The sequence below is a fragment of the Onychostoma macrolepis genome, chromosome 17 (genome assembly GCF_012432095.1).
Source record: "Onychostoma macrolepis isolate SWU-2019 chromosome 17, ASM1243209v1, whole genome shotgun sequence".
NCBI lineage: Eukaryota > Metazoa > Chordata > Actinopteri > Cypriniformes > Cyprinidae > Onychostoma > Onychostoma macrolepis.
The window spans coordinates 14,670,811-14,687,405 of NC_081171.1; the positions used below are offsets into that span (position 1 = coordinate 14,670,811).

A 16,595-nucleotide genomic window follows, 5' to 3' on the forward strand; every position below is an offset into this window, starting at 1 on the left:
GCTCTTATTTGTCTTTATATTGTCAAGGCTGTTTATATAAAGCGTTTGGGCAGACTCCGAGAATATTAGACAATTCTTTCACAATATGTGGCTGTACATTATAATGAGCAGGGTGGCATAAAGCAGCCCTGAATGTAATGTATAAGGATCTGCAGAGGAATACTGTGGTGTGTAAAATATTGCTAGGAAGAGCTGCAGCAATCCACACAAATGAATGTGTCTGACACATAGAAAACGCAACAGCAAGTGTGAATCTTATTCCTTCACTTTATTAAAGTCTCACACCTTCCACTGGACCAGGGCACACAGAACATCAAGACACAAACAGCCAAATAAAAGTAGTTGCACACAATAAAATGACAGCAAATCAAACAGATCAGGTCAAAAAGACTACAGTCTCTCCAGTGTGGAGGTTGAAACGGGTCATTTAAAGTGCAAAAATTCATTCCTCTGTTAGTAAACATCTCTTCTGTCCATACAAACAGGTTGGCAGCTGTTGTTTTCAAGAAGCTCTAAATGGAGCAACGGTAGCATTCTGACAATGCCGCATACTCTCGGGTCACAACAGGTGAAAAACACAGCAAGACATGAACTATATGGAAGGAAAAATTGGAGATTTAAAAAAAAAAAGGACTTTATGGCAAGTGCTTATTGTTCCAGACATCTTCATGCTATCAAAGAATCGTCCAGGTGAAAAGAACCCAGAGGAATACACACATGGGCAGCAAGTCATAAATGTATTTTACACAACAGCACAAGGTCTTTGCATGGGTGCATTTTAACAATTTGGAAATCTAATACCTAGTGTTATTATGGAGCAGCTAATTGTTTTTGATCATGTTTTTTCATACTGCAGCATCTCAATGGCGATTTGTGAAAGGAAACAGCGTCTTTGAGTTTACAGATATTCCTGAAACAATGCAGTTTTTGCATCTCCGTTTAACCAAAAATGAAAATGTTATTATAAACCTGTAACTTTCTCTTTTCAGTGGAACACATTTTAAAGAAATTGTTAACTGTTATTGTCTATGTGGTCAAAAACGTGAGCAGGGATTGTTTTTGTGTCATTTCAACTTTGTCCATTGACTTGCATTATACAGGCATTTTGCTTTCTTCTTTTGTGTTCCACAGAAGAAAGTAGTTATACTTAGGAAAGACATAAGGGTTTTTTGAGTGAGCCATCCCTTTAATTATACACCATTTTTTCTGTCTCGACTCATTTGTTAGGAGACAAACGAAAGAAGATGCTCCTATCTGTAAACAGACACCTCATTGACATGAGCAATTCACCTCTGACCACAGCAGACGGAATCAATGTACTTCTGTGACTTTGCATTAGCAAGGAGACAGCGTATTACGTGGGACCTCTCTTCCTGCACACATACAGCGACAAAAACAGAGACAGAAAGAGAGAGAGAAATACAAACAAAGTGCCTCCAGAGCATTACAAAACAAGCCCTCCATTGATTTTCTGCTTAGTATAACCACAGAGTTGGGTGAGAGAGAAACACACAAACATAAATATCCTTCTTCTGATTTACTTTAGTTGGTTTTAGACATGGCTGCCCATCTCCGCGTAGGGTGTGTCTAGAAGTATGTGGCCCATGTGTGAGCATGCGGTAATACCCAAAGCCCCTCGGAAATGGAAGTAAATCACTTTTGCTTTAGAATAAACATCCACGTATACACACTCTGTTAAATATATTGCACATAAACACAGAGATTGTTTCTTGCATATTTAAAATCATAGTACAGATAAGTCCATGTGCTTCCATGCAGTGGATCTTGTTTTATATTTGTTTTACAGTGTGCATTATGTATCAAGGCATGCCAAAAGCACAAAAACTCAAATTATTGACAATCTTATCAACCTTCTGAGACACATGGAATCTGACCTTCCATAAGGAAAACAAACCGGAAACCATCTTTCCTTTTTTTTTTTTTTTTTTTCCTTTTTTTTTTTTAAAGTATCATTGCTTGCAGAGCCAAAAATAAGTTAGTGCAACATCAAGACAAAAATCTTTTTCAAAAATTAAGAACTTGCTCAAGTGTACCTTTAAGGTTTCACTGCAAGAGTATTTCGGCTCCAAAGACAAGGCAAAAATGTTCTTCCTGAAGCACTGGAACAGACCGAACAGCTTAATAAAGGCATTTTAACTGTAAACATCTTTATAGCGTATAAATAATTAAAAAGCTTTATAACAATTTTGTATGGAACTAATGGGGGGTGAAAAAGCAAGTTTATGCTTTGAGCATGCCATAATCCATAATCAAGAAAAAGAACCTTGTTAATACATGAGGCATAAGCCTAATTAAAATGGAAATCTGCTGATCATGACTGAAGCCAAGGGGTAAACAAAGGAAGCACAGACAGCAGCGTGTGCACCCTCCTGCAAAAAAACACTGTGTCTACAGGTCAAAGAGACTTTGTTGCACTGAGAAACAAGACGTAGGAATGAGAATGCTGAAACAAAGAGATTGTGTAGCTTGCACTGTTTTCTTCGTGTTTATGTGGTGAATTCAGACAAGGATGTGAAATGAGGCATAAAGTAATACACAAACAGATCAAATCACAGCAGACGGAGAAGTTTTTCTGCGGAAACTGGAGAGGAGACTTGGGTCACAGGACTCTCTCTCTTTAAGACAAGATCCGTGAGGCTGCGTAGACAATATTATGCATTTTTGCAGTTAAACCTCAGGAGGTTGGTGATGTAAATGTCAGATTCACCCACTAAATGAGTTGGCATCCTGAGGGCACACCACACGGGGAAATAGCCACACACTGAGGGTCTTGAATAATCTCCACAGGCAGTCTGGCACAGCACTCTCGTCTTTGACGTTTGTTGAGTATCAGTAAAAAGACTTCTCTAGTGCTCGTTTTCTCTGCGTTTGCCTTCTCTTTTAGACTGAATTTCAATCTTTCCTTCAGTTTGTCAATCCATTAGGAGCTCAACTTGTATGGATGATGTAATTGTGAATGGTAAAGGTTTCTTAGTGGTTAAGGAATTATGATCTTTTAGTTTCGAAGTGATAGAGCGGTTTTGTGCGACAGAAGCGCTGATTGTGACTACTTTTTGTTGCATAGTTAGATGCGATAGCTTAGCTGCTTTGTTTAGCTTAAAACGTTGTCTAGCCACTAACACCACCATCTAGTGCAAGCCGCATGTGTGATCATGCGTTCAGGGAGGTAGCCTTATCAGTGTCTATGGCTGCAGCTGACGCTCAGTGGATCTTTGGCTTTGCAAGTCATGTGGAGACACCGAGTGGTATCGAAGCATTGCGTTGTGGGTCAGCCTCACTCCTGACCACTGCTGGCCAAGGCTGGGATAGCTGACCGCGAGTAACAATGAGGTTCCCTGCACTGAAACATGGCAAACCTCTGGACGGAGGTGGAGGAGAAAGCTGCTGAGCCGTGTGGTTCATTGAGGGTCCTGGTTTTAGGTTTGACCCACTACCGCCCCCTATAGACAGAGCAGGGAGAGTTACCCGTTTGTGTAGACGTGGAGGCTGCAGGACACGCGGGCTGAAGAAGGACGAGGGGTGAGGTGTTTGCAGGAGTTTATTTTGATGGCTTTCAGGGGTCGGTCTCGCAATCTGTTCTCCAGCCCCTGGTGAGTCATTCTCATTGTTGTCTTGTATGCGAAGGTGGGTGCTAAGCAACCGGCTCAGCTCTTCTGGGTCAGGCAAAGATTTCGACTCCACGTGAGGGTCTTTAACAGGAGGAAGAATTGGATCGGTGCAGGGGGCTGGAAGACAGGACGTAGGAGGCCGTTCCTCTTCGGTGCAGGCATCATTGTGGCCCCCGGTGGGGACTGTTCTTGCTAGTTTTCCCTGGATGAGGGGCTCGTTGGGGATGTGACTGATGGGCTGAAGTATTTGAGGCTGCAGAAGACAAAACAGAACATTATTTCTCAGGATGGAGATCTGCGATCAGGGATTACAATCCCATAGTAAGTGTATGGAACTGATATCTGTGTGACTTTCAAACGGTCCCGTTCATAGAACAGCTTATAAGAGCCTATAAAAGGACTTTAACTGACAGCAACTGCTGCTAGTCCTATTCACACAGCAATGGGTAGTCAAATTCAGTCTTAAAATTTGGCTGTGAGTCTAAGAAATTAAATAGTCACTTTAAATGTAATTAAATAGTTACAGAGTGTGGTTATCTCCTTCAAAACCAAATTGTGCTTGAACCAGGGGTGTGCACAATTCAGAAATTAATTAAGAAGGCTTTTTAAAATTCCAATTCAATCCCTGAATTTAAAATAAGATGAAAGGATGCTGAGATGATGAAGGATGTATGAAAATGGATGAATTTTGGTTGCACAGAAGTAGAAAATGAACTGAAATCCAAATAAATTCATTAAACAGTCATTTTGGTCACAATTTAGTTTGGGGACCAATTCTTACTATTAACTAACAAATAACGATGACTATTGCCTCAATAACCTCTTAATTTTCTGCTTGGTAATAGTCAGTAAAGTAGTTTTTAGATTTAGGTATGGGGTAGGATTACTGGACCTAAAATATGGTCATGCAAACTAAGGCATTAATATGATCTTCATAAGTACTAATAAACAGCCAATATGCCAGTAATATGCATGCTAATAAGCAACTAGCTAACAGTGAGAATTGGTCCCTAAACTAAACTGTTATTGTCATTTTTAAACAAAAGATGTCACAGATGTCACCAGGGTGCACAAAAAATAAAAAAATGAAAAATAATTTCCCAGAATGCACTTATTTTTGAATTCCTTTTAAGAGAGTTCAACAGTGCCCAACCACTTGGTTCTGGAAGAATTTTTTCCATAGCAATTAAAAAAAAAATAATAATAATTCTCAGTTAAAGAGTTATTAGCCATGAACCGAACCAAACCAACCTCTCACAAAGGATGAGGAATCATTAAAGATGAGAAATATAAAACTATTAATTTAAATGTGTTAATTACATATAAAAACTAAATATACACAAATATTTAAGTAGTTTAAGAGTATAGGAGGGATTTCATTTAAATTGGACGGATACTGAGATGTATTTTGCCATGATTCTGACCAGTGTATATTTCTTTGCATAAAAATCATTTCTTTGCATAATATAGTTTTCCACCCAGAATTCTGCTGTTAAACACACTATTTAAAAAATAAGTTGAAATAATGCAGGCTGATGGCTTCAAAAAAGCATAAAACACTGATTAACAACCATGCAGCTCAAAGTAGGTCTGTCTTTAAAGGTTTATCATTAAAAAGTTAGTGTTAAAAATCTATTTCCATTCAATGGGATTTTTACTTCTGGAACCATAATTCTGTAATTCAAATTCAGCTTTCTGTGGGGTGTGGCCAATTTAATTCACACTCACACACAAAAACTGAAATTCATGCTGATTCTTTAATTCTGAACTCTACACAAGCCTGGGTTTTTTAGCATTCTAAAACAGCACTGGCAACTGTTTTCTTCTGCTCTGTGAACATCGCCAGGATGTGCCGAGATGCGTGTGGTCAGCAGGCTGTTGAGCTGCGAACCAAGCGTTACTGTAATAGAAAGGTTTTGGGTGGATGAGCACGTATGCAGGTGAGTTTCAGTAAAGACAACTGTGCACCATGACAGAGGTGTAAGTCCTTGTTTCCTTCACGCTCTTCGTCTCTCATGGGCTGCTAAAGAGCACTGCTGTACTGAAACCACAGCACCCCCAACTGGCTAACTCTGGTTTCATGCAGCCTGCCACATTTCTATTCAGCTGGAGACCATTTGTACGGTGTGTATTATCTCCAGATACCATCACAAAACAATTTTGTAACAAGCCCGACCACACAGGGCTGAGAAATTGTCAGAATGAGAGAGATGTACAGCATTACGATTTAAAAATCCACTAGAGAGTGCAAAAAACAACAGCTGAAAAGCAAGAACACGGAACAAGCGTACAGTGCAGGTACAAGAGAGTAAAAGCGTGTGAGCGAGGGTGTGTGCGCAGGAGAGTTGTCAGCGAATTTTGTAGAATGAGGTACTGACGGTCACATCCTCTGTGACGTCACAAAGTCTCTGGGGTGGAAAGACGTGTACGGACACCTGCAGAAAACACATTCATAATGCATTCATTTCTGGCCGTCTCTGTCTCTCCGTGAGAACAGACGAGTCTAAGAGACTGTAACCTTTTTTTAAATTCTGTTTTGAAGTCCCGTTTACATGGATTATCACTCAAAACACAGATTATCTGAAATTTAATTTCCATGCTTTTTTCTTAAATTTGCATATACGTGAAACCTCTCAATGGTCAACTTTCGGTCAATTCAAATCACTGTCAATGTGAGTGGGGCTTAAAAATGAGAACAGATGTGAAGTGCACCTCCTATGTGATAGAGAAAGAACTTTGACTGATAACTCCTTTACTCTTTTCAATACTACTTTCAGAATCATTAAATGAATGAAATGATTAAAACAGATATTAATGAGCTGTTTAAACTAAGAAATGATTTTCCTCATTTCATTCATTTTAATGCCTTGCTTTATTTTTTTGCCCAGTTCCAGGAGGATGACATTCCCATGACAATATGAACTATATTACATGGCAGATAAATTGTTTATAGTGGGTAAAATATTTATTGAAGAGTGCTGTGCTGTGTACTATCTTAGCTTGTTGTTCTAACACCATTTTTGCACTTTAATAAAAGCAATGAGACACTCAAGGACACTTTTACAGTGATTTTACGATGGTTAAGGTATGTTCTTAAGCATAATGCAAAGATGAGTACCTAAAACACCCTTAACTAACCCTTAAATTGCTGTAATGAACAGCTTCACAGCCTTATTGCTTTTATAAAATGGCGGCAACAGCATTATGATAAATGACACCAAAGTTCAATAAATAATTTGCACACGATAAACAATTCTTGTGCCAAGAAATATAGTTCATTATACTGACTCCAGGCCGTTTTGGGGTTGCCAAGCAACAAAGCAACTTTAATACAGAATTCATCACAGGTGTTTTTATCGGCATCAAACAAGGCTCTAATTATAATTCGGAGTTCAAAATATCTGTTTCATAACACAATATTAACATTATAAAAACAAAGGAATCATGCGGCACCAAACAAACAACAGCTACAAGACAGTAAAATAAAAAACAAAGATGTCAAACAGATTTCATGCTGCTCTGCCTTTGTGGACTAATTCAAAATTTGTGTGAAACCTAAACTTTTTAAAGGAGTTTCTGTACAAGTACCTAAAGTATCTGACATGTTTCCAGAAGAATGAGGATTGATTCTTTACAGAGAAGGGCTCAATATTAAGGATGGCTGAGCAGAACAATGCAGAGTTGTCACTATGCTTATATTAATGGATTAGCCTAGATATGTTGTGTTCCTGATGGCTTTGTGTGATTTATCGAACATTGTTAAATACTGCTGATATATGTCTGAAAGGAAAAGTGACTATAACACCACTAGTAATGAGGATGTGCTAAAATTGCAACAACATTTTTAGAATTGTTTAGAAAAAATAATGTGAAATCATAGCTTTCACATGGTTACAGTATAGTTGCATAATTTCCAGGTAGTATTGTGATTTTTTGTAAAGAAAACTCTACTAATTGAAAATGAAAAACAGTTTTTTGTTTGTTTTTTGTGGTGAGGTCCATGAAAATCTGAAGTTCTGGCCTGTCTTGGCCAAGAGGAAAAACATTATTGTTGTTGAGCCCTATAAAAAGCATCCATATTTTGAAAAAGAGCAGGGAGAATCAACTGCCTCCAAAATGTTTCACAAGATAACTTCGTAACACGATTGCTGGATATTACAACAGAAAGAGCTGTAATAAAGTCTGGGTTTAATTCAGTCATTCATCTTACTGTAAGATTTGGCTGATGAAATGTGGCCATTTTGATAATAGAAGAGTTTTTAATATCCTGGGTTTGTAGAAGTGGAGGTTATAATGTGAATCCCGAAGGAGTTATCGGTTCATTTTATTTTAATTGTCCTCTAAAACGGTTCAGCGTCTCCCTGTGCAGTCACAGGACCAAGGACAATTGCACTATGGGCTAATTCTTTGCTTGTGTGTGTATGTTTGAGATGTTTAAACCCTGGTTCACCTGTGCAGACTGATGACTGTTTAGATAAAGTCTCTGGAAGCAGGCTGAGAGAAGCAGTGGGTCTCTCAGAACACACCAGTAAACACTGTAGCTCCATCAGAGCAAAGACAGATCTGACACAACCACAGCAATCACAGCCCACGGAGGAAGAGATGAGCAGAAACATTAGGACTTCAGATAGGTGGTTTGGGCAAAAGAGTCAGGAAAAAAAGTCTCATGCCACCTGTATTTTGTTTTGTATGTGAATGTGTGGGAAAAAATTGAATCCATGCTTCAAAAATCAAAATCAGACTCAAAAAAAGCATGCATCATTCATTCACGTCACGTGACGTGACCATGCAAAGGGTGAAGCTTTTAGTAGATGTTACTGTACCACGCTGTGTCACGGAAGTAATGTACAAGATGCTCCACCCCTGTTCCGGGGTATTATGGGATAGGCAGAGGGGGAGAAACAACACAGAGCACAAGTTCATCCAATCAGGAAATAAAAGAGGAAAGAGAAAGGGAAAAGACAGAGAGGAAAACATGGAGAGAAGAAAGAAAAGAAAAAACAAACGAAGTAAAAACAAAACACAAGAAAGGAAGCGGGTCAGATCTGTTGAGGAAGACACCAAACGCATCTGAACTACAGTAATGTTTACAATGCAAAACATACATTCTCTCAAATGATCACAACTCTATTCTTGCAAAACTAAATAACTGGTGTCCTCACTTATTTTTCATGATATACACCAGAATCCTCCACTAAAAAAAGTTTAAAAAATTTATAAATTAAAAAAAGCATACCAAGGACAATACAAATGAATCATTTACTGTGTGCACACTGAGTTACACTATCTGCAATTTACTGCAAATTGAATTTTTGCTAGAAATATTGGTATAATGACAAGTTCCAAGTTCATTAACAAGGACTTCAAATTCTGGAAAGGAGTCAATTCTTTTAAAACATTAATTGCTTTTTTCCCCCCCCAAAGTAAAATACTATTTCTAATCTAATCTAATCTAATCTAATCTAATCTATGGAAGCTCATTTCCACCTCTAAGTTAAGAAAAGTAATTAATTAATACAACTGTGACTGTATCTTCACAATTTCATTATTAAAATGCTGCTTTCTAAAGCGCTCTAAACAGTTTTATAAAGTAATTTGTAATGTTATTTAAAATGTAGTTGTAATGTTTTAAAACAATTTACTCCTGTGATGGCAACGCTGAACTTTTAAAACAGTCTTTAGTGTCACATGATCCTTTAGAAATCATTCTTATATATTAATCTGATGTTCAGGAAACATTTGTCAAAAAATAATTGTTCTTCTGCTTATCATTTTGTGGAAACCTTGATGCATTTGATTCATACTGACTCCAAACCTTTGAACAATAGTATATATATATATATATATATATATATATATATATATATATATATATATATATATATATATATATATATATATCTTATATACATTTTTCTTAATTGTGACTGTCACAATGTGATTTAATCTCTCACAACATCAGATTTGTTATTTGATTTTTGATTCTGAGGCAAAAACAGGCTTCCACACCCATCCCAGGTTAATGTGCAGACAACTATAACCAATTATAACCATTTGTAGGTTGAATTCCCTGTGGCTTTGCAGCTCCGTCTGTTTGATCTGACATGCCAACTTCAAACTCAGTTAATGGAATGAGTTTGAGACAGGGCTACCTGTTTGTCCATTATTAATTATACTCAGAAAAATATTCATAACATTTAATTTTGCCAAAGCAAATAAAAATGCTATTCTACAGTGAATCCTGTTACTCCCATATCTCTTTCCCTCTCACACACAATCTATTACAGCTGCATGTGTTCATGCTGGTTCAGACAACAAATGCTGGCTCTTCGACTGACCGCACTGGTGCACAGCAATGTGTATCTAAAATCCCTGCACAAACACACCTGAAGACAGGGCACAGCACGGCCATCCACACAAACACACAAACACACGGATGGTGTGATCCAACCAGTGCAGTGACCCACCTAGACCTGACAGAGACGCTTCAAAACTGCCCAGCGGGGATCTGCTGACTTTGTCTAACCTTCTTAAATCGCTTCCACTTTCATCTGTCTCGCACCACATCTCTTCCTCCTCTCTCTCATTTAACTGATATCCTACTTAAACAGCCCTGACTCACTGCCTCGTGTTACTATATTGTGTATATATTCATAAACCCATAGGGAGACAGCTTTTGAAAGAGAAGGGAACGAAAAAGCAGAGAAAGAATCAGAGAGGGTAGTGGAAAGAAAGCCGAACATTTTGCCAAAGGAATGGGGTCAAAGGGTCAGGGGTTAATGACTCACTTTGTCGGCGCTGAGGCATGCTGGCACGAGGTGCAGTCTGGTACTGGCACTGCCAGGGAGAGAAGAGAGGAGTGGGTACAGCCTGCAACACACAGAAAAACCGTGACACACACACACACACGACACCCGCACAGCTGCGGAAAGAGACAAACCCCAGTGAATCTAGACAAAACACACAGTTTAGAAAGAACAACTCCTCGCAGAGAGAAATGGCACACATTTCCTCTGAGAAGACAAACTACCATGGATGTCTGAACATCAGGCTGAAATATCAGTGAAAAACAAGGCTTGACAATACGTGCATGCAATATTCCTAGCTAACACATACAGATCTCACAGATAATATTTCCTTTTGCGTGTAAACTGCACATGTACTGGGGAAATTTCTGAGATCAGATATATGTACCTTTACCTCTAATATTTTGTCACACTCAACCATAATGTTCGTAAACATACAAATCTTATCATGAAAATTGATTGCATACCATTTAGAAGCACCTTTGGGAAAATACTGAGATAAAGGCAAAACAAACTGTTGTATGGCGCAAACCTGATGCCCAGAAAGTGAGCATGGCTTTGAGTCTCTCAAGTCTTTTCATTATGAACAGAAAACTAGACTTGTTTAACTTTATAAACCACGTTGTTCATCTGTCCAAGTATGCATGAAAAAAATTGAAGGATCTTTTGAAGCAAGTGCACAAGTTTTATTTATTTTATTTTATGTGATGTTATTTGTTTTTTATTATTTAATTTATTTATTTTTGCTTTTTGGAAATCAATTAACACTTATTTCAGAAAGGATGCATTCAATTGATCAAAAGTGACAGTAAAGGCATCAATAATTACAAAAGATTTCTATATTTAATAAATACTGTTGTTTTTTTTTACTTCTCATCAAAGAACCCTGAAAAAAAAGATCAGTTTCCACAAAAATATTAAGCAGCACAGCTATTCTCAACACTGATAATAATAAGAAATGTTTTACTTGATCAGCAAGTCAGCATATTACAATGATTTCTGAAGGATCATGTGACACTGGAGTAAAGGCAGGCATTACAGGAATAAGTCACATTTTAAAATGTATTCAAATAGAAAACTGTTATAAAATAGTAATAACATTTCACAATATTACTGTTATTTACTGTATTTTTGATCAAATAAATGCAGCCTTTCTAAGCATAAGAGACTCCTTTAAATCTTACTGACCCCAAAACTCTGATTTGAGTCAGACTAAAACTTTTACATGAAATTTCAAAACAGAAATAAATTACTGTTTCGTTCAAACTGAAATTGAACAATATTTGGTTTTGTTTGATGGGCTAAACAGCAAGTGCAACTGTATATTTGACTTGTTTTTAACTCTGTCTCTGTGAAATTACAGTATGTGTACTTTTGGACGGACTAAACCATTCATGGAGACTTCTCTGGCATTATTTGAAATGTAGAGTTTAGTCTGGTATGATCAATTTCAGATTCACCTGCCTCTATACAGCACATAAGAGCAGGTTTCTTCCGGTCTAAGTGGGTTGTTCTTGGCCAGAATAAGCTGTAAAGTGGACAAGTCAAAATACTGGCTCAGCAAGACTCACTTAATGCATAAATGAACAAGAGGCAACATTACTGAGTATGCACTCAATGTAGTATAGACACTAGTATGCAATTTGCAGATTTCTCTAAAAACGGCAGTGTGTAGACAAGAACAATATGTAATACCTGTTTTACAAGACACAACTCGGGTAAACAAAAGATGCTATGATATCTGGTACATAATTCATGTACAAGATGTCATTTACACAAGTAGGACGTTTTCCTGAATCAACATTCTTTACAGGAACGAGTCCAATCAACCCAGTCTTCCCTGCTAATTTTAAGCATTAGTTTAAAATTAGGGAAAGCGTGAGGTCCAATCGACTGAAGGAATGTTATTCCAAGGATAAAGGAAGTCCGTCCAGGAACATGACACACTCATGGTAAGTAGAACAAATATTTGAGTGTTTGAGTTATGATAAAGCCAGCAACCACAGATTAAACATTACAGTATGTTAACAAGCTATACATTTGCTTAGATTGTTTGCAGTTTTCTGACAATTAATAACTGATCATTGATAACTTACTTTATAATGAAATCATGCAAAATGTTACTTTTAACATCCCGCCAAAAAACCTGTGGCAGTTCACCAAAATGAAAATTCTCTAATTATTTCCTCACCTCTCATATTTCAACAAAAATATCTTCATTTATGCTTCTTAGATGAATGAAAGTCACACGGTTGTGGAACAATATGAGGGTGAGTAAATGATGAAAGAATTTTCTATTTTTGGGTGAACTCTCTCTTTAAGCTAATATTTTTTGCCATTTCTAAGAACTGATTTTAATAGATATCTTACCCAAAAAATAAATAAATAAAATTTCAATTCTGACGAATAATCTTGCTTGACATCCATGGCCACTTCACTTTCATTATATGGAAAAGAGCAGCAGGACATTCTTTTAAACATCTTCATTTATGTCCCACAGAAAAAAGTTGGTTAAAAGTCACATACTGTACAGTCATAAAGGCAAAGAAAACGAAACTTTGAACACTAACTTGTGCAAAATGAACAAGTCCAGTTATCCCCAAACACCTATAACAGTTTATTTCTCTTCCTCATTTCCTCTTCCAAATTTTCATCCATCGCTTGTTACTCCCCTCATCTCTCTCTCCTCCCTATAATCTCTCCTGACTCCAGTCTTTCGCCGTGTGCCGTTAGCTTTACTGATTGTGTGCCGGTCCTCAATAAGAACACGTCCCATGGTGAACATCTCAGGCTGGGGCTCTGAAAGCTAAACCACCGGAGTAGGTGCAGCACGGCTTCACTTAAATAGGAGATGACAATCATTCTGCACTCTATAGTAGATGCCCGTTTTCCCCTTGCAGCTGCAAATTGGCCAAATCGGCACCTCGGCAAACTAGCCTCAGCTCAGGGCGTCCCGAGAGAGCATCCGACTATTTCACCATGAAAAACGAACACGAGGGAGAGAAGGATGGAGAGGAAAAGAACAGAAAGGAATGTGTTGTCTGATTTGTCAACCCTGACAGCACATTTACTTCCCCCTTTGTAAACAACTAGCCACCTACAAAGCCTAGCGAGGGAAATGAAAACGAGGCAGAAGGCTCAACCAAGGACACACACAGATACACTTGTCTCACTACACTGACATTTTGGGAGAGTTTTGGGTGCCTTGATGATGCGATCATGTTGACATGCACGTTGCTAGCCATATAGCGAGAAATGACTCACAGCGGGGTGATGATGGGGCGGCCGCCACACCGTCTGAGTGGATTTATCATGACGAGTTCTTCTCTCACCTTTGACCCCTGACTTCTGCTGATGACACTGACATCTCATCGGCTGAAAGAAAAAGAATCAAAGCCATAATTATTAGATTTGTACACGTTCTAAAGAAAATACGAATGGTTTGAATATCTCATCCGTTTAAAACTTGCACCCAAAAATGCTAGTTTGCAGGGCATTGCTAGTAGAGAGAAATTGACCATTATTGTTTTTTATAACCTATAACTATACAGAATTTTTATGTTAGCTAATTTTTAAAGTGTTCAGATATGACAATATTAAGAACTGATAGTTTAGTTGTTTTATTTTTGACAGACGTGACATAATTACAAAAAACTACAATAAATACAACACATTGTGAATTATGAATATTATTAATAAAATTAATAATAATAATAATAATAATTATTATTATTATTATTATTATAAGTTTAATAAGTTAGTTATTATATATTACTATTTTTGTCTTATCTAAAGTTTTGCAAATTAGATTTGCAACTGAAATTTTCTTAGAAACGATTTGACACGTGACAATCATTCAACTATTGTAAAAATGCATTATGAATTATTAATAATAATAATAATAAATTGTTTAATACATTATTCATAATAAATTAAGTTTGTATATTTTTATATTTATGCAAAGTAGTTTTGAAATCAAAATTTTCTTAGAACCGATAAACATTTTTAAAACCATTTAATTAAAAAATTAAAATTAAAACTAAACTCTGAAATCGGGTTGCTAGTAACAGCACCTCGGTATTATCTGTGGTATTATTCATGGCAGTAGTGAAGTCAGGGAGAGTTTAAATTACCTAACCAATGTATAAATACGGATGCTTGCCTTAAGCAAGACTAATAACATACTCTTGTTCTAATGTAAAGAAATCTCAATTGCTTTCATCTTTGCTTTGCAATCAGCATAATGCAAAAGAGGTGAGCAAGTTTACTAGCGCTAATGATATAATTGCTCACTGAAGGTGACAGTAATTGGGATTAAAGGTTAAAGTGCATGTGTTGATGCACCATTCGCTGTTTTTATGGCTTGCAACGGTGAAGTTAATGAACAATATGAGATGTGGGTTTGTTCTGAGAACATCTCGTCCTGATTTCATCTTACTCATGCAGACATGGAGTTAGCATGACTTTAGCATCTTCCAGGAGACACTGCAGGCTCTGATTAGCCACTCATGTATTATGTATTTTCAATAAATACAAAATGGTCAAAATGAGCGCAAGTGTGAATGTGTCAGGAATGGTGATGGCTCACAGATTGTTGATGCTGTTGATGAGTGAGCCGTGTGATGATTTTATCTTTATTTTTCAGCTCTTCCCTGAGATGCGCCACCTCCTTCATCAGTTCCTCCATCTGACACGCAAATACAAAACAAATTATAAAATCAAACAAAAATATTAAATTGTCATAGACAAACAACAAGTGTACAGAATGGAAAAAAACATGCTGCTGTTGACGTCAATTTTTAGGCCAAAATGGAAGACGAATTCACCATGGGTTCCCTCTGGAATTACTAATGGCTTTTTAGAACAGCAGTTTGCAATTTATGAGTATAATAAGGTCTGTGGTAAACATTACTTGAGATATATTAATGTTTTGTTCTACTTCATAAATTACACAGCTCAGATGTGAATTCTGGAACTGTTGTGTGCTTTAAAAACACACGCTGCTACATTAGGATTCTCATGCACTTATAGTTTTAGCCTTTATGTAGCAACTTGCTCGCAACGTGTATTTTAACAGCTTCAAAGTTCATGTTTTAAGAAATGAATGTGTGTAATTTATGATGTAGAACAAACCGGGAAGTCTCTTCAAGTATAAGCATTTAGCACTTGAAAACCACTTTTATAAAAATACATTAGAAATTCCTGAGGGAGTCCATGGCTTGAAAATGCTAATGTTCTTTTCAGGTTTTAGGACAACAAGCTGAACAGCTCTATTCAGGTGGCTGTTTATGAGATGTTACAGACCTGCTGGGCTCTGCTGTCATCTTCACTAGAATCCAAACTCTCAGGAGTAATCTCACCATCATCCATCTACATAAAATGACAATTTGTTCAAGGAGATGAAACTCATGTTTACAACTTCTCGGGTTCTTTTATTCTTTCTCTCTTTTTGTTTAACCCCTACACACATACTAAAAGCTGCTCAGAGGGTAACAGCTGGGTTTGCATATGAAAGTGCAAATATGACTCTTCCAGCTGTGTGTGTGCGTGGTACCTGCAGCAGACTCTTGAGTTTGAGCAGCTGTGATTTGACAGACGAGCAGTCTTCCGTCATATGCTTGAGAGTGAGTTCATCTAGCGCCACCGTGTGACTGTCATGTTGAACTGCGGGATGGAGGGGCCGATGGCCTGTACGACAGGGATCGTAATGAAACCCAACCAGTCTAAAAGAGAGATTGAGAAAGAGTTCAGATTTAATATAGTTTATAGAAAAATTACAAGAAAAAGAAAAAAATCTGAATTAAAGGGGTTGTATCATGACTTTCCTGATCTTTCAAACCAGAAGTGATGAAAACAAACTGCAACTTTCAGAAGTCAAAACTTTCTCTCCAGTTCAAAAAGACTGCAAAAACAGCTTCTACCAAACTTCATGATGTCGACCAGAATACACTGACTACTTGACCGTAAAGTAGTTCAGGAACTTGCCTTTATTATTTCTAAATCACCAGAAGATATTATTTCTGTATATATCTGGCAATTAAAGTATCCTTAAATAAAGTGTTAACATTGGCTACGTTCACACTGTCAGGTTTGAGATTGACAATCGCATTTTCTTTACAGGTGTGTCTCTCGAAACGTCTCGTTCACACAGCAGCTTACA

The 16,595-nt window shown here is 37.3% G+C and overlaps 1 protein-coding gene across 3 annotated transcripts in view; it reads right to left on the reverse strand.

Moving 5' to 3' along the window:
* Nucleotides 1-249: 249 nt before the first annotated feature.
* ccser2a (coiled-coil serine-rich protein 2a) overlaps nucleotides 250-16,595 on the reverse strand; it is a 55,426-nt gene continuing 39,080 nt past the window's right edge. Inside the window, exons 7-13 of one of the 3 annotated variants that reach the window (XM_058748801.1) lie at nucleotides 15,990-16,158; nucleotides 15,740-15,805; nucleotides 15,024-15,122; nucleotides 13,700-13,810; nucleotides 10,418-10,499; nucleotides 8,453-8,492; nucleotides 3,674-3,882 (exon numbers count right to left, since the gene is read on the reverse strand). In XM_058748801.1, the coding sequence (XP_058604784.1) occupies nucleotides 3,822-3,882; nucleotides 8,453-8,492; nucleotides 10,418-10,499; nucleotides 13,700-13,810; nucleotides 15,024-15,122; nucleotides 15,740-15,805; nucleotides 15,990-16,158 (628 nt within the window). In that variant the 3' untranslated portion in view covers nucleotides 3,674-3,821. Of the gene's footprint in view, nucleotides 3,883-8,452; nucleotides 8,493-10,417; nucleotides 10,500-13,699; nucleotides 13,811-15,023; nucleotides 15,123-15,739; nucleotides 15,806-15,989; nucleotides 16,159-16,595 lie in introns of all 3 variants that reach the window. The other 2 variants (XM_058748802.1, XM_058748800.1) reach the window with 2 other exon arrangements.